Consider the following 17,329-nt stretch of genomic DNA (forward strand, 5'->3'; position numbering starts at 1 on the left):
CAGGTCTATGAAAAGAGTGTTCTGTACCAGTCAGCTATGGTTCTTCCTCATGGAGGAGCCTTATTTTAATACAACAGCATCTTTGGAACCTTGTCATCTTGGAGAGCCTCTAAAGAGTTACCCAGGATCTCTTCCTTAGAGGTACTCTACCTCTTGTTGTGTCTGGCCCTGTGGTCCTCCTGCATCTGTGATATCTTTAGTGTAAGGAATTGAGGAGACCTCTATCTCCTCTGCCAGGAAGTCTCCTCCAAAGGAAGCAGTCTCCTTCGGGACTGCCTGACCTCCGTCTGACCCCACATCCAGTAGCACCACTGATCCACAGGAGATTGGTACTCTGAGAGGCAGGAACTGGTGAGGACTATCTTCTAAGGTGCCCTGATGAGACTGCTGTGACTACTATGTCCCCTCCTCTGTGTGACACCAGAGCCTCCCAGGATTTGGCAGGCAGCATTTGGCCTTTCCGCCTTGATTTGTCAGACTCTTAGATCTTTCTGCCAGTTTCCAGGGAAAGATTTGGATTGTTCTTCCAGAATCCTACCCCGAGCTCAATTGTGCTCTCAGCTGCAAGTGAAATATTTAAAGCCGGGAAGTTGTCATCTATTTCTGGGGACAAGGGGCTCAAACAACTGAATGTGTTAAGGTGGAAAGTTAACTGCTAGGCAAGCCTGACACAACAAGCCTAGGAATGTGGAAGATTCTCCTTCACTTTAAATCTTCAGATCAAGATTGGGTGTCTGTCTGAAAGATATGCTCTAACTCAGCCAGAAGGCGTGGGCATGATGCAGGAATTACTAGGTGAAATCCCGTGGCCTGTGTTATGCAGGAAGTCAGGCTAGATTATCACAGTGGTTTCCCTGGTGTTAAAATGTATGAACTCTCCAGCTGTCAAGGCTGCCAAGGTAGCTATTGCCAGACATAAGTTTTCTGCCTAATCAAAGACAGGATCTTGAGCCCAGCACATTCATGAGCAGAAAAATAAAAAAACAATTTAATGAGCAAATTTGAAATTTGTGTTGCTAGGTTTGAAATGGAACCACTTTCCATTTTGATCACAATTTTTTTTTTTTAATTTCAAATTTTTGAAAGAAAAATGGGTTGCCCCTGAGAACAAGTATCTGAATGATTTTTTTTTTTAAACTTCTCTGACCTTTGGCAAAAGAAGAAGTGCATGTAGGGAAAATACTAGTCACTGCTCAATAATTAAGGGGGGAAATGGAGGGAGAGGGTAAAAACAACCTGCCAAAACTTCAAATGTTTGTTGTTCGTTTGTTTGTTTACAAAAAACTGGAAAATTAAAAAAATCAATATAAAAAAGCTTTTCCTTTCAAAGAGAGGCCATTTTTGTTTTTATTTTTAAAATGCTGTGAATGAAAAACACTGACCAGCTCCCTTTATGAGGAGAAGATACAAGGATGTGTGGAATTGTTTGAGGAAGGCCATGTGTCTAAGCCTACTCCCAAAGCTTCCATTGATGTCTCAGACTGCACTATACTAGGACTTTGAACATACTTGAGTCCCTTAAGAAACACTCTTGGCTCCAAAACTCTCATCTCCACCAAGCCAAGGTCATGGACCTGCCTTTTAAAGAAACCAACCTTTTTCCCCTCTGGAACAGAGGTTCTGGAAAGAATTAAGGTCGTGAAATCCATGGAGAGGTGTCTGGACTTGAGTCAGCTTTTATTTGCAGGAAATAGTTTAGATTTCACAAGGGACAATTTCAGCAGTCCTTCCTGGAATCAAGGTACCAGCAATAGGACTAGACAGTCTTTTTTAAAGTGAAATTTAAAAAAAGAAACCATCAGAGGAGGAAAATACCTTCCACCTCAACCAGAGCTGGTGCTGCATCTAGTTCAGCAAGTGAGAGTATGCCCCAGAGGACCTCAAAAGCAATTTTGGAGGACCCAGATCCTCAACTTCTTCCTCTTTTACCTCACCCCTTGGGAACAACTCCCTTTTTTATTTTTAAAGGCATCTGAGTAATTTCTTTGGACTGCTGGATCCTAGAGCTCACTGCATGGGGGTACTTCTTCCCATTCATGACAATGAGAGAGCTCAAGCCCCCTTCTCTTTTCAGGGAGCCTTCTCATGAGGAACTTCGTGAAGAGCTCTTGGCCCAGTTAAACTAGAATCGTAGAAGTGTTGTTTCTTTGTCTCAAGAAGGAATGGTGGTCTGCACCCAATTCTAGAAATTGGAACAACTGAGCAATTACATAAGGAAAATCCAGTTCCGCAAGGTTTTCCCTGGAGAGATTAATCCTGACTCCTAACCCTCCAGGCTGGTTTGAGGCCCTTGACCTTCACAATGATTATGTTCACATTTTGAAAAGGAAAAAGCACAGGAAGTACCTCAGAGTTTTGTGGTAGACAATTACCAATCAGTACAAGGTACTTGACCCTCCAGGCTGGTTACAGCCCTCAGAGTGTTCACCAGATCCATGGAGGTGGTTGTGACTTGTCTATGTTGCCTGGGCCTGCAGGGGTATCCATAGCTAGATGACTTGCTTATGAGAGCTCAGTCTTTCAGTGAGGTGACCCATATCCTGTACTCCCTCTATATATCTCCCAGTCTGAGGGTAAACAAGGAAAAATCTACCTTTTGTCCAGCCTGGGTTCTCACCTTCATAGTGGCCATGTTAAATTCTACAAAGGTTCTAAGTTGCCCATCACAGGCCAGGTTTTGAGATCTCATCCAGGCAGTGAACCTAGCCAGGTCCAGGCTAGAAGGCCCTGTGAGATTTTAGGTGTTGGGCCAGATAGCCGCCTGCACCTTTGTGTTACACGCAGATCCATTAAAAGGCCAGGGATGTGACCCTTGCAAGGGTAGTTGAATCATGTACAGACTAGTATTTCACAGCTGGGAAATGAGTGTTTCCCCACTCCCCTAATCAAAAACTTTTGTGGACAGTGCTGGAGAATGTCTTAAAAATAATGTTCTTCTCCCCTGCTCATGGTTGGGAGAGCACAATTAGGATCTTTAATTGTCCACAGTCCACTTCAGGGATCAAAGCTCTGTGTAAACTTGCTACAGCAGAGGCTTGACAAACTTGCTTTCAAATCCTTTCTTCCACAGATCAAAGGGCAACTGATGCAAATTTTTATTCACAACATGGTTGCAATTTACATCCCGAACAGATGGGGGGAATTTGATCACCTCCATTGTGTCAGCAGGCAACTTGTCTTGTGGCAATTCTACATCTGGAACAAAGGGATTCCCTTTACTGTGCATCTGGCAGGCACGGAGCTAAAGAGGCTGCAGCCAATGACCTGAGTCAGAGAAGCGCAGATCAAGAGTCTGAATGACCACTCATACTGGTGGTTCATCTGATATTTGCCAGGTGTCCAAGGATCTGCTCAAGAGCAAGCAGGCAAAGGCATGCCTATCAGGCCCATTTCATTTACACTGGGGGAAAGGGGCTCCTGTCCTCACTTTACAGTCATCCCCAGAGCAGTGAGAAAGTTTCAGCAGGACAGAGCCAGTGTGGTCTTCTTAGCACTGGCATGGGCTCAGCACATCTACTTTTTGGAGTTTCTGTCCCTGTGCATGGATCAAGTAACCATTTACTCCTCCCCTAAATCAAGCTGTGTTGTCCCAGTATTTTGGTTAGTACACCAGGACCTCATATCATTTCACCTGGTAGCATGGCTGTTAGTTTCCAGTTCATCATGATTTACTACATCCTGTTCCATCCAGGGCTTTGGAGCTGTCTGGCTCCGCTCCAGCTACAGGCAAAAACCTGCAGCTCCACTGCTCCAGAGCTACGCCACACTCCAGCTCCATGCTCCACTCCAAAGCCCTGGTTCAGTCTTTTTCTGAAGGTCTCATTCTTTGCAGCCATGGGGAAGCCTCCACTTCTGCCTTCAAAGTTCCTTTTTGAATATTTGTAACTTTCACCAAGCTGTACACCTGCAGACAGACGCTCACTCCAAAACTTGACTGGATTTTCATCTGAATCAGTCTCTGCCCATCCCTCCCTAAAGCCCCATGACTGTATTAGTGAGCTGTTAGCTGATGGGACTAGGCCATTGAAAAGGTTAAACTGTTGGTGGCCTTTTCAGGAAAAACCTGGAGGCTAAGGCATATCTGCTGAAAGGCTATCTGCATGGATAATAATACTGTATGTTCAGTCTGGTGAACTGGTTAACATCCTTCTGCCTAAACATCTCAGGGCTTACTCACCTGGGGGAGGGCAGCTTCAATGCTATGTGCCTGTCTGTGAAATCTGTAGGGCTGCTCTGGGAGGGAAGAGCTTCAATTCCTGATCAGCTACCTGAGCTCCTTAGCCCATTTCCTCAGGGAGGACACTGCTAGCAAAGCTCCCTAAAGTCGGGCTCAGCAGTAGCAATGCCATGAAGGACTAGGAGAGAGGGCTCCTTACCACCAGTTAACACTTTCTCTGAACAGGGCCATCCTTAAGATTATTAAACAGGTGCCCCTATGCCGGTGCAACTGGTGCCCCTATGCTGGTGCATTTGGCTCTGTGAATATGGCCCCTGCCTTCTGCCTAGTAAGGAGACTGCAGCACGTGCTGGATGTGTGGGAGCCGACCTGCTCTTACCTGCTGTCCTGGTCATAGGCGTGGACTCAGGGGCTGGAAAACTTATTGGGTACAGAGCTCCTCCCCTCTGCCCCCCTTCTCCTGTGCACCAGTGGCCTCACGCTTACCAACTCCTCCCTGTCCCTCCCAGCGCTCACAGAGCGCTGCAAACAGCTGATTTGTGGCGTTCAAGCTCCAGGAGGAAGGGGAAGGAGATGAGGAAGAGATGGGGTGGAGGTGGAGTAGGAGTGGGGGCTTGGGAGAAGGGTTGGAGTTGGGGCAGGACCTGAAGTGGAGGTCAAGCACCCGCCAGCAAGATGAGAAGTCACACCTGTGGTCTCGGTGGTGCCCCAGATTTTGGCTGCCCTATGCAGCTGCATATGCCTAAGGGAGACTCTGTCCCTGAATGTATTTCCTCCACAGAGCCACATTATTCCTCCCTCCTCCCCATGGATTTGGTGCCCAACTGCAGAGAAGGTTTCTGAAGGAGCTGGGGGGCTGCTAATGAGTGGGGATCATTATACCCTCTGTCTATAGAATGTGGGACTTGGGGGACATGCGTACGCCCCCTAACTACCAAATAGTCCCATTGCCATGTGAGTCCTGTGGCCAAGCTCTGTGGAGGCAGTACATTTGGAGTTGATATATTAACCTTTTCCTTCCCCCATCACGGCTGAGCCTAGTAGTTGAACAAGGAGAAAGACATTATCTAACAGCTATAGAAGAAACTTAAGCCTTGAGCTTCTAATGTCAGGTGTTGGATCACTACAGCCTTGACCACTAAGCTAAACACTCATTTGCTGTCTTTCAACAATTAAAACAAATATTTATTTAAGAGGGAGAAACAAGACCATTCACCCAGCAAAACTTTTGTTAATGCCCAGTTACAGTTGTATGGAATGTCCACACCCCATTGCAACTGTATTGTTGGAACTGTAAATGCTATTTTAAAAAATCAGACAATTCTGAAGTTAATTTTAATCCTTTCCCAGTATCTCTGCCCACCTTCCCCACATGGGCTGGAGATCACACCCTGCAGTCCTGTTCCCACTGGCCAACCCTTCCTTTTCTCAGTACAAGCTCAAAATGTTTCTCTGCCTTTACACCTCTCAGTGTACAGACCAAATAATCCCCACACACTCATTGCAAACCGCTTTTAACTCTATCCCTTTCTTTGTGGCCAGCGTATTCGGTGCCATCCCCCAGTACCAGCCTGTCCCCAGACCTTTCTCCGCATAACTACCTATCCTTAGCATGCAGAGTGGAGATCCTTTCTACTCCCCCATGCATATACTGAAATGCTCCCCTCTCCAACCCTTTCTCACATCTCCTCAACAGGGAGTTGAGGCCCCCTTCTGAGATGGGCCAGAATCTCCCCACCCAGCCATGTGGTCCCTGGGCAGGATTACAGAATGAAATAACTTATCCTAATGCATATGCACAAGAGGGCAGGCAGAGTTGATGTGGCAATGGCATGGTGGGGGTGTGGGCCTGGGTATGGAGTGGGGATAGGGACAGGATTCAAGTTGGTCTGGGAGCCTTAACTGAGAATTTGCTGCCAGACTTGAAATTTCTTAACTATAGTATTTTTATAACGGGTAGTTTTTGTGAAGGGTGTGTGTGAGCAGAATACGTTCTCAACCTCATGTGTGCACTGCAATGCCCTTTTGTTAGGTGTGTGGTTGAATGTCAACAGGATTTTGTTTTACAGAGAGTAAGGCAGCAAAGCCCTCTTTGGGCTATGCTTGTTAGTTTTAGTTTTGCTGGTTGTGTGCATGAGTGAGGGAAATCTGGGGTAACTCTGCTCCTGTTCCGCCCAACACTGTGTCTGTGAAATTGGAAGAAATCAGGGGGTGGCTGTGTCCTCTAGATGACCCCCTTGGAGGGAGGGAGCTCTGGGGAAGTTGGGTGCTCCCCTTCTTCCTCCTCCACTTAGTTTTATGAGATGGGAAATTTGTGCATCCCTCCCCTTTGAGAAGAGTGTGGGATGGCTCATTGCTCCTTCCCTCTTTGGGCAAGCTTATGTTGGAATATGGGTGAGTGGAATCTGGGGACAGAGGGAGGATGTTTGGAGGCCGGGTGTGGGGTATGGGCATAGATCTGAGCTGCTGTACTGGGTATGCTGTGGTATGAGTTGTAGCATTGCTCCAGCGCTGTGCGCACAAAGGGAGTGAGGTGGCATTGAAAGGCTGTTTTGTGTGTATTTGGGGCGGGGGTGCAGGCTGCCCTCTCTCACACAGGCTCGTGAGGCCGGCCCCTGGTGAGACTGGCCGCAGCAGGGTGTCTTTGTGTCTGTGCTGAGCGCTTTGCAGAAGAGCATTAGAGCTCGCACTAATCTGATCCAGCAGCTGGGATTGGAGGGGCCAGGGTTACCATGGTAATCAGGCCCCAAGAGAAGCTGTCCCCAGCAGCCTCTTTTGTTCAGGCCTAACTCGGCGTTGGCAAAGCTAGCGTGGCCCGGAGAAGAAAGGCTCAGGAGAATGGGCTGGGGAGTGGCAAGGATCCCAGCGGGGGCTCTGCCCAGAGAGGCACCCAACAGCCAGCCACAACAATAGCCGCCCGCCAAGGACTGCCACTCACACTTAGCGCTTGGCCACATGAACTTGGCTGCTGGGGCCAGCCGGCCCCACTAATCCCGCCTCCCGGGCCCTGGGTTTCCATGGACACCGAAGCCTATTAAGGACACACATTAGCAGTTGGTGAGTTGAATGTGCACCCGGTGCAGTGCTCCGAATGGCCTGTGTCACTGGGAATGTGCTGAGGGCTGAAGGGGAGCCTGGCCTTCTGCTTTCCAGGAGCTGCAAGCTCAGCATCCCCTGGCTTCCATTCCTGACACTGATCTTGGACAAGCCACTTAGCTGCTCTATGCCTCGGTTTCACCATCTGTGAAATGGGACAAATAATCGTGACACACACACACACCCTCACAGGGAGGCTGTGGGATTTATTGGTTCATGTCTGTAAAGCACCCATGCTTGGCATTCCTAGGTGCATCTCCCTGGCAGAGGGTGAGCCTCCTGTCTGATCCCCCTGGCCTTCCATACTGACAGCAGTTGGTGGCAGCTGAGCGCACAGTTAGGCACTTCCCAGATTTCCCTGCACTTCTGCCATATTGTCTGGATTGCTTAGTTTTTTGCTCTGTGGTTGAATTCTTGCTCTTTCTGCTCTTCAACTGGAAGTTTCTTTGTTCTTGCTTATCTTCCATAATCCACCATGCTCTCCACAGGGTGGTGCTGTTTGAGTCCTGTGTTGTGTAGTTTGAGAAACCCTGTCAGGGTGGCGTTTGAGATGCAAAGTCCCTCCCTGCTCTGAGCTGCTGGAGTGAAGGGTATCGTGGAATGAGCTCCACTTTCGTTTTGTTGTGTGGGTTTTGGAGTGTTTTAGTGTTCGTTGTCCCCAGGACACCAGAGCCAGCCCAGGGCCAGCACAGCTTATTGAAGTGTCCTGGGAGTTACCATGGCAGTGCTAGCCTGAGAGGTCCTCTTGGTACAGTTGTTTGACACAGCAGGGCGATAACAAGGGAGTTTGACTAATGGGATGGGGAATTGCAAGTGGCCACCCCATGCTGGGACAGGCCTGGGCCACTCATGCTGTTCTGACAGTGCACCTCAATCCTGACGATTTGTAATGCTGGCTGAGCCAGTCCTGAGCCCCTCAGGCTGCTGATGCTCCTTAATTCTAACCCACTGATGTTCTAGTTTGGGCCTCTCCTAAAAGAAATTCACCAGTTGTGCTGAACTGTGGGTCAATTTCCAAACTAGTCTGAGCCCATCAAACTTATTTAACCTGTTACGTTGGAAAGATGTGACTCAGGGTCTCTAGAGGTGAAAGTCTGAGGAATACATTTTGCTGTGTTTTGAACCGTTATTTATCTGTGAGTGCTTCTGTTGATACTCTAAAAGTGTATTTATGCTTGTGTATAAAATGATCCTGGCCCTAATGGAATTTTGTTTGATCCTAGAGCTCCTGGATGGGAGGCTCAAGATATTGAGAGGGTGCAGGAGTTGGCTGAGTTTTGTGGCACTGCTGTAGCGTTCATGTAGGGGCCAGTTGTTTTCAGACTGTAAATGTAAATAGGCTGTGTGGGGGCTTGTTTAGAGTACAGAGTAGGCAATCTGACTTTGGAGGACTAGATTTCAGAGAGGATTGGCTGCTAGCTCCGTCAGGACGTGAGGCTTAGTTCGGGATGGTAGCTACTGTGATTGGGGTTCATGTACTGCCAGGAGGCAGCTGCTGATTTTAGGGTGTTGCCGAGAGGGCCATGGTATTGTGCTCCATCCCACTCAGGCCCACATAACCTTAATTAACCCATGGGATCCACCAGCCGTGAAAGCTCCCTCCCTTTGCAGGCTCTGCAGGTAACAAAGACCATTGTAAACAGTGGATATGGCTGACAAGAGAGTGAAAGCGAGCAGCTGCAGCATATTTCCACCCATTAGGCAACTCCCCCTCCCACCTGCCTCAGTGGAGATGAGCCAGTAGCATGGAGTGTCGGACAAAGTGTTGGTTGTCATGTCTTCCATATAAACTGTTCGGACCCCTTCTGCTCAACTTGGATCACTAGTGAGTTTCTCAGGTCTTGACACCACTGATCTGATGGATCTTGGGCCTAGTTGGGAAAGTTCAAGTCCCTCTTCCCTGGCTGCAGTGAGGTGTGGGGTGGTAGCTGAGTCCTCTGTATGTCACTCTGCTCTTTGGAGCTGGCAGATGTGGGTGGTGACCCCTGTTCTTGGGGGGGACCCAAGTGACCATATGACCCTTTTCCATGTGACATTGTGGAGGGTATTTAGTAATGGCTTCTTTCCATTCTCACCTATGGGAGAAAGGTGCCCCTTTATCTCACTGGCGGCTGATGCTGATGGAGCCCTCTCGTCGGGGGTAGGGGGATGTTGGTAAGCCCCCTCCCCATCTCATTCCAGCTGCAAGCTCTCTTTTGAATGAAGCCTGGGGCTTGGCCATCTGACAGTGCTGGTTGGTAGAGATGGACTCAGCCCCTTATGCTTCGGGCCACGGACTGCAGGGCCTTTCTGGGGAGGCAGTATCTCAGCTTCCTTCACTGACCGAGGCTGGGAAGGAGGAAAAAGGGGAATTGTAAGTGAGGGAGGGAAAAGTAGCTGCTCTCAAGCAATATCAGCTACTTTGGTCCCTCCTGGTTGTTGTTGATTGAGGCGGAGGAAGGCCCTGGCTAGCTGCTGGATAGATACCGTTGGCCCTCCCTTGAGCACTTGCACATCCAGTTTCATAATCAGATTAAGGCAGTGGTGTTAGTGAGGAGCACGGGTCAGTGGGACAGGTTTACATGGTGGTTTACGCAGAGGGGATTGGAGTGCGTTTTTAACTCTGCTTGGCCTGACTTGTAGCTGCACAGATTTGCTTTTCTACAAGGAAATACCCAGCAGAGCGCAGGCACGGGAAAGAAAGTTGCACCAGGCACTGGTGGGGGCAGGGGCTGGAGAGGGAGAGTGGCCCCAGGGTGGGGGAGGGGGATGGCTGGTGTCTGCTTCCACTTCCCCCATTCAGTAGGCAGCACTAGCTCAGTCCTTGCAGTAAATTTGCTCTAATTACACCCTCCAGCAGGGAAATCTCACTTAGAGGAAAGCTCCTCTGGGGTGGAGGTGGCTTCCGAGAGTCCCCAAGCAGAGTCTCTGTTGTATCTGAGGCCTCCATTTTCTGTCTCTGTGAGGCTCTTGTTCCTTCTCCCTTCTCAGGCTTTGGTTTGTGCACATGGACACTGAGGCTTTGGCTACACTGGCACTTTACAGCGCTGTATCTTGCAGCGCTCAGGGGGGTGTTTTTTCACACCCCAGTTGCAGCGCTGTAAAGTGTGAGTGTAGCCAAGGCCTCTGTGAGGCTCTTTTTCCTTCTCCCTTCTCAGGCTTTGGTTTGTGCACATGGACACTGAGGCTTTGGCTACACTGGCACTTTACAGCGCTGCAACTTTCGCGCTCACCCCCCTGAGCGCTGCAAGATACAGCGCTGTAAAACCTCAGTGTAATCAGGGCAGCAGCGCTGGGAGCGCGGCTCCCAGCATTGCAAGCTACACCCGTAAGGGATGTGGTTTACGTGCAGTGCTGGGAGAGCTCTCTCCCAGCGCTGGCGCTCCAACCACACTAGCCTTGAAATTTCAAGTGTAGCCATACCCTGAGTCAGTCAGTCAGTCTCTCCCTCCCGCCCTCCCCCCCCCGAAGCTGCAGACAAATTGTCCAGGGCTGCTTCCTGGCTCAGTGGGAAGGAAAGTGCCTGCCCGCCCCAGGAGATGGCTAGGTGGGAACCTGTTCCAGCACCCTAAAAGTTGGATGGAGATGGGCCCATTGGTTCAGGCTGGGTGTCCCTGCCCTCAGTACAGCACGGACGCTTTAATGTGGCGGGAAATCCTGTCCCATTGTTGGGTCAGGGCCCTGGCACTTGGGGGGCCTCCCAAGGGTAAGTGAATGGTTGGTGTGTGTGTGTGTGTGTGTGTGTGATGTTCCGCTTTGGGGGCAGATGGGTGTCTCGTTTCTCTCTGGCAAGGGGCCAGCCGGAAGGAGGGAGAGTGGGAGAGAGCTCTTTCTTAGTAATAACCTAATCTGAGCCCTTTCCTCCTTTGTGCCCCTTGCAGGTGGATGATGCTATGCTGATGTTTGACAAGACAACCAACCGACACCGAGGTGAGGGCAGCACCCTGGCAGTGTGGGTGGGTGGGTGGGTGGGGAGCTGGCAGGGGATTGCGTAATGACAGGAGCAGCGTGTGTGTTTGTGGTGATGGGGGTGGAGGGGAAGCTAGTGTCCGGTGGCCAGCAGCAGGGCATGCAGGTCACAGCTGCTCTTTATCTCACCTCCCATCACCCATCCCTTAGCATCCGCATCCTTTAGCAGAGTCCTTTGCATCACAGAGAGCTTTTGTCCAGCCTGTTTCCTGTGCTGTAAACTTGCTGACATGTGAGAGGAGGCAGCCTCCTCCCCTCCCCACTACCTACGTGGCTCCAGTCGTCTGTGTGTGTCTTACCTTGTCCTGAGTAATCCAAACCCTGGAGAAGCTGACGCAAGACCCAGAAGAGTGCCTGCCTCTGACCCCTTCCTCAGCCCAGGGCTCCCAAGTCACCTTTTCATCAAATCCCATTTGTGGAATCTGGGTACAGAGTGGGAGCCTGGCTTTGGTATTCAGGCTCTTCGGATCAGACAGGAGACCACTGAGTTTGAGCCTTAGTTTTGGAGGTGCCTGATTCTCTTGTACATGTGCCCTCTAACTGGCTACCACTCTTAGGAGGACACCACAATGGTGTGCACCATCCTGAGGACACAACTACACTGTGATGGTGACAGCCCTTTGCTGGGCCACTGCCATGTTCACGTACGTCACTAAGCACTTACACAGTGTGTTTGTTTATCTGCCTCAGACTCACACAGGAAGCATTTTCTGCTTTTGGCTCTCTCTCCCAGCCATACTTAAGTATTCACGCTTGCTGTCTAGGGTGCCCTTCAGTGCATCCCATTTTCTTACCGTTTAGGTGATTCTGGTTGCCTGATTTTATAGATGTACCACTCTAGCCCCACACTGACGGGGGAGAAAAATGGCTAGCTCATAATAAATCATCAGATCCTGCACTTCTGCCCTCTACGGGAATTCGCTAGAGCAAAATAAGCAGTCATGAGAAAAGAGGGAGAATCCTCGCATGGACCAATAACTGATTAAAAGATAGGAAACAAAGAGTAGTTATAGATGGTCAGTTTTCACAATGGAGAGGGGTAAATAGCAGGGTCTCCCAAGGATCTGTACTAGGACCAATGCTGTTCAACATACTCATAAATGATCTAGAAAAGAGGTAAAAAGTGAAATGCCAAAGTTTGCGGACGATACAGAATTACTCAATGTAGAGACCTCGAAAACTGACTGCAAAGAGTTATAAATGGTTCTCTCAAAACTAGGTGACTGGGTAACAAAACGGCAGATGAAATTCAGTGTCGACAAATGCAAAGTAATGCACATTGGAAAGCATAATCCCAACTGTACATACAAAATGATGGGGTCTAAATTAGCTGTTCTCTCTCAAGAAAGAGATCTTGGAGTCATTGTGGTTAGTTATCTCAAAACATCTCCGTGTGCAGTGGCAGTCAAAAAAGCAAACCAAATGTTAGGAACTATTAGGAAACGGATAAATAATAAGACGAAAAAAATCGTAATGCCACTATATAAATCCATGGTATGCTCACACCTTGAGTACTGCATGCTCCATCTTAAAAAGATGTATTAGAATTGGAAAAGATACATTGAAGGGCAACAAAAACAGACTAGGAGAGATTAAAAAGGCGGGGGCTATTCAACCTAGAGAAGAGATGACTAAGGGGGGATATGATAGAGGTCTATAAAATCATGAATGGTTTGGAGAAAGTGAAAAAGGAAGTGTTATTTAACTCTTCACATAATGCAAGAAGCAGGGGTCACCCACTGAAATTAATAGGCAGCAGGTTTAAAATAAACTTAAGGAAATAATTTGCAATATGCATAGTCAACCTGTGGAACTCATTACCCAGGTAAGTTGTGAAAGCCAAAAATATAACAGGATTCAAAAAAGAATTAGATATGTTCATAAAGAATAGGTCCATCAATGACTATTAGCCAATGTGGTCAGGGACGCAACCCCATGTTCTGCATGTCCCTAAACCTCCAACTGCCAAAAGCTGGGATTTAATGACGGGGGACAGATCACTCGGTAATTGCCCTGTGCTGTTCATTCCCTATGAAGCACCTGCCACTGGCCATTGTTGGAAGACAGCATACTGGGTTTGATGGACCACTGGTCTGACTTAGTATGGCCATTCTTATGTAGAGCATTACAGAAGGGGGTAGGGAGGACTGCCTTCCTCTGAGCCATCAGGTATTGGTCCCTGCCTGAGACAGGATATTAGACTAGATGGACCAATCATTTGGTCTGGTGTTGGCAACTTCATGGCTACAGTGTAGGGTACTTTCTCTTGAGTTTCCAAGACACCCAGATACCAGACCATGATTGGGGCAATATAAATTCCTACCTGGAAAGAAAGGAGAAGCTCATAGAAAGAGTCCAGTCCATCTTGGAAAATACTGAAAAATAGAAAAGTGTGTGTTTAAGTGATTTTTTTTAGCACTGGTGAAGTTGACTCAGTTAGCAGCCCTGGATGCTGAAAGCTCCATTTAGCTACAGCTGCAATGCAAGCTCACTCAAGGTCCCTCGCTGCCATGCCTCTGCTCTTCCCTAAAAGGGCCACGAGCATAGGGCTGGGAGGCAAGAACTCCCAAATTCTTTTCCCGCCTCAGATACTGCTGGACAGTGTGAACGTGAGCAAATCACTTAAACTTTCCATGCCTTGGTTTTGCTCCAGAAATAGTGATTCTGATACTTGCCTGTCACACACAGGGCTGTAAGGACCAATTAATGTACAGGCAGGGCTTTAAAATATGCTAAATTTCACTATTTGGGATGGTGATGTTTGTGATGTGGAGGACTGGACTGGGACCCACCAAACTCATTTCACATTGTGAACAGGCATTGGTAGGCCACAATTTTGTTCATATGGACCTCTGCTGGATTGGAACTCTCTATTGTGTTATCTGTCATTAAGCCATCTAGTTTGTCTTGGAAAAATGGCAAAGTTTAATAGAATAAATCCATCAGCAACAAGTGCCATGGGCTTTAGTGAAGGTGGGAGGTGCAGAAATGGAGCTGGGAGGAGAGAGGGAAATCTGGGAGAGGACAGTGATTTCCCTGCTCCTCATATGAGTGTTGCATGCATGCAGGACTTACTGGAGACCAGAGGGGAGTGGAAGTATTGCCATGACCCAACTGGTCCACCCCACGAACCTCTGGGTTGCCTTCTTTCCTGGGCATGTGCACAGGCAGGTGGCAGGTACTGATTACACAGAGTTGTGCCCTGACCAGGAAGTGTTGCCCTTTCTTCAGGGTTTGGATTCGTCACATTTGAGAGTGAAGATATTGTGGAGAAGGTGTGTGAGATCCACTTCCATGAGATCAATAACAAAATGGTAAGTGTGAAGGACAAAGCTGGCTGTGGAGGGATGGGGTATAGCACTGGGGCTCTGGGACTGCAGGTTGGAAGCAGATGGGACCCCTGAAATCACTGCCCCAGATCTAGGGAGGAGGAACTCAACAAGGAGGGGAGCCACTGCTGGTATTTGGAGCCCAAAAGACAATGCAGTCCAACCATAATTGGGAATTGTAACTGACCCCTGAGTGCTGTACAAGTGTTAACTAAACTTCTCCCCACCCCTGTGAGGCAGGTATCCTTGTTTAACAAATGAGGACACTGAGGCTCCAAGGTTGTCTTGCCAAAAGTCACAGAGAAAGTCAAGGACAGAACCACGCCTAGAACTTTTAGTCACCTGTTTTAACTACTCAACAATGGTGCTTCTCTAGCAGAGTAACAGGGCGGGGGAGGCTGCAGACCGTGTTAGTGGTTGCAGGATGGGAGGCAGGCTTGGGGAGTGGTGCATGGGACAGCAAGCGCAGTGGTTCCAGTGCACTAAGGCAGCCCTCCTGGCCTGTGGCCTGCGGTACTGTATGTGCTCCAAGCAAACGTGCTGTGCAAGTCAAGGCCAAGGTCTGACACTTTTTTTTTTTTCCTTGTGGCAGGTGGAATGTAAAAAAGCGCAGCCAAAGGAAGTGATGTCCCCCACTGGCTCTGCGAGAGGGCGGTCCCGAGTGATGCCTTATGGGATGGATGCCTTCATGCTTGGGATTGGCATGCTGGGTAAGCGCTGCAAAAACCCCTTCTTTCTAGCCCCCATGTCATACTTGGCAGCAGCAGTACGCGACTCTGCTCAGGGGGCAGAAGGCTTTATTCTGGGACTACGTTTCTAGGGATAATACAGTGGGGGAGGTGACTCAGGCTGTTCAAGAAGAGATTGGATCTATGACATCAGACCCCATTTTGAAAAGCAACGCTGAAGCTAGGAGGAGGGCTGGGACCAATTTATGATCACAAATTGCCCTCTGGTGGCAGCGTGGAAGAACTGTAGATATAGTGCGTATGCACGGTTGTAGAGGTGGAGTCACTAAAAGAACAGGAATGCAGTTGGGTTGGGAGAAATTTTAACACATAATTGGAATTCCTGTCCAATATAATACCTATAGAACAGGATATACACAGTGACTCGACACAAATAAAAGGCTGTATATGCCCTGGTAACACAATTGGGCCAAAAGCAGAGTTTTCCACGTCCACGTATATTACTGCTGTCCTGGGCTAGACTGTACAATTGATGTTTGCTTCAACAGCCTCAAATACTATTAGTCACCCTTCTTCAGCTGGGCGAAGGGGAGAGTGTAATCACTTCAAATACACAAGCAGAGCATGTTCTCTCTGTATCATCCTAATAAACAGTCTCATTGTTTTCAAGCAGCAAAGAATCCTGTGGCACCTTATAGACTAACAGACGTTTTGGAGCATGAGCTTTCGTGAGTGAATACCCACGTCGTCGGATGCATGTAGTGGGAATTTCCAGGGGCAGGTATATATATGCAAGCAAGAAGCAAGCTAGAGATAACGAGGTTAGTTTAGTCAGGGAGGATGAGGCCCTGTTCTAGCAGTTGAGGTGTGAAAACCAAGGGAGGAGAAACTGGTTTTGTAGCTAGCAAGCCATTCACAGACTTTGTTTAATTCTGAGCTGATGGTGTCAAATTTGCAGATGAACTGAAGCTCAGCAGTTTCTCTTTGAAGTCTGGTCCTGAAATTTTTTGCTGCAGGATGGCCATCTTAAGATCTGCTATTGTGTGGCCAGGAAGGTTGAAGTGTTCTCCTACAGCTTTTTGTATATTGCCATTCCTAATATCTGATTTGTGTCCATTTATCCTTTTCCATAGAGACTGTCCAGTTTGGCCGATGTACATAGCAGAGTGGCATTGCTGGCATATGATGGTGTATATTACATTGGTGGACGTGCAGGTGAATGAACCGGTGATGGTGTGGCTGATCTGGTTAGGTCCTATAATGGTGTCGCTGGTGTAGATATGTGGGCAGAGTTGGCATTGAGGTTTGTTGCATGGTTTGGTTCCTGAGCTAGAGTTACGATGGTGTGGTGTGCAGTTACTGTTGAGAATATGCTTCAGGTTGTCTGTGGGCAAGGACTGGCCTGCCACCCAGGGCCTGTGAAAGTGTGGGATCATTGTCCAGGATGGGTTGTAGATCCCTGATGATGCATTGGAGGGGTTTTAGCTGGGGACTGTATGTGATGGCCAGTGGAGTCCTGTTGGTTTCTTTCTTGGGTTTGTCTTGCAGTAGGAGGCTTCTGGGTACACGTCTGGCTCTGTTGATCTGTTTCCTTATTTCCTCGTGCAGGTATTGTAGTTTTGAGAATGCTTGGTGGAGATTTTGTAGGTGTTGGTCTCTGTCTGAGGGGTTAGAGCAGATGCGGTTGTACCTCAGTGCATGGCTGTAGATAATGGATCGTGTGGTGTGCCCGGGATGGAAGCTGGAGGCATGAAGGTAGGCATAGCGGTCGGTAGGTTTTCGGTATAGGGTGGTGTTAATGTGACCATCACTTATTTGCACTGTGGTGTCTAGGAAGTGGACCTCCTGTGTAGATTGGTCCAGGCTGAGGTTGATGGTGGGGTGGAAGCTGTTGATGGTGGGGTGGAAGCTGTTGAAATCATGGTGGAATTTTTCCAGTCTCCTTCCCATGGGTCCAGATGATGAAGATGTCAACAATGTAGCATAGGTAGAGAAGGGGCGTGAGTGGACGAGAGCTGAGGAAGCGTTGTTCCAGGTCGGCCATAAAAATATTGGCATATTGTGGGGCCGTGCGGGTGCCCATAGCGATG

At 48.6% G+C, this 17,329-nt stretch overlaps 1 protein-coding gene across 10 annotated transcripts in view; it reads left to right on the top strand.

Moving 5' to 3' along the window:
- The window catches only part of MSI1 (musashi RNA binding protein 1), a 55,665-nt gene that overhangs the window by 25,936 nt on the left and 12,400 nt on the right, over positions 1-17,329 (top strand). For all 10 annotated transcript variants that reach the window (XM_030583023.1, XM_030583028.1, XM_030583029.1 and 7 more), the window contains 3 exons: positions 11,134-11,182; positions 14,453-14,535; positions 15,143-15,260. In XM_030583023.1, the coding sequence (XP_030438883.1) occupies positions 11,134-11,182; positions 14,453-14,535; positions 15,143-15,260 (250 nt within the window). The remainder of the gene's footprint in view (positions 1-11,133; positions 11,183-14,452; positions 14,536-15,142; positions 15,261-17,329) is intronic.

Source organism: Gopherus evgoodei, chromosome 13 (assembly GCF_007399415.2).
Source record: "Gopherus evgoodei ecotype Sinaloan lineage chromosome 13, rGopEvg1_v1.p, whole genome shotgun sequence".
Taxonomy (NCBI): Eukaryota; Metazoa; Chordata; order Testudines; family Testudinidae; genus Gopherus; species Gopherus evgoodei.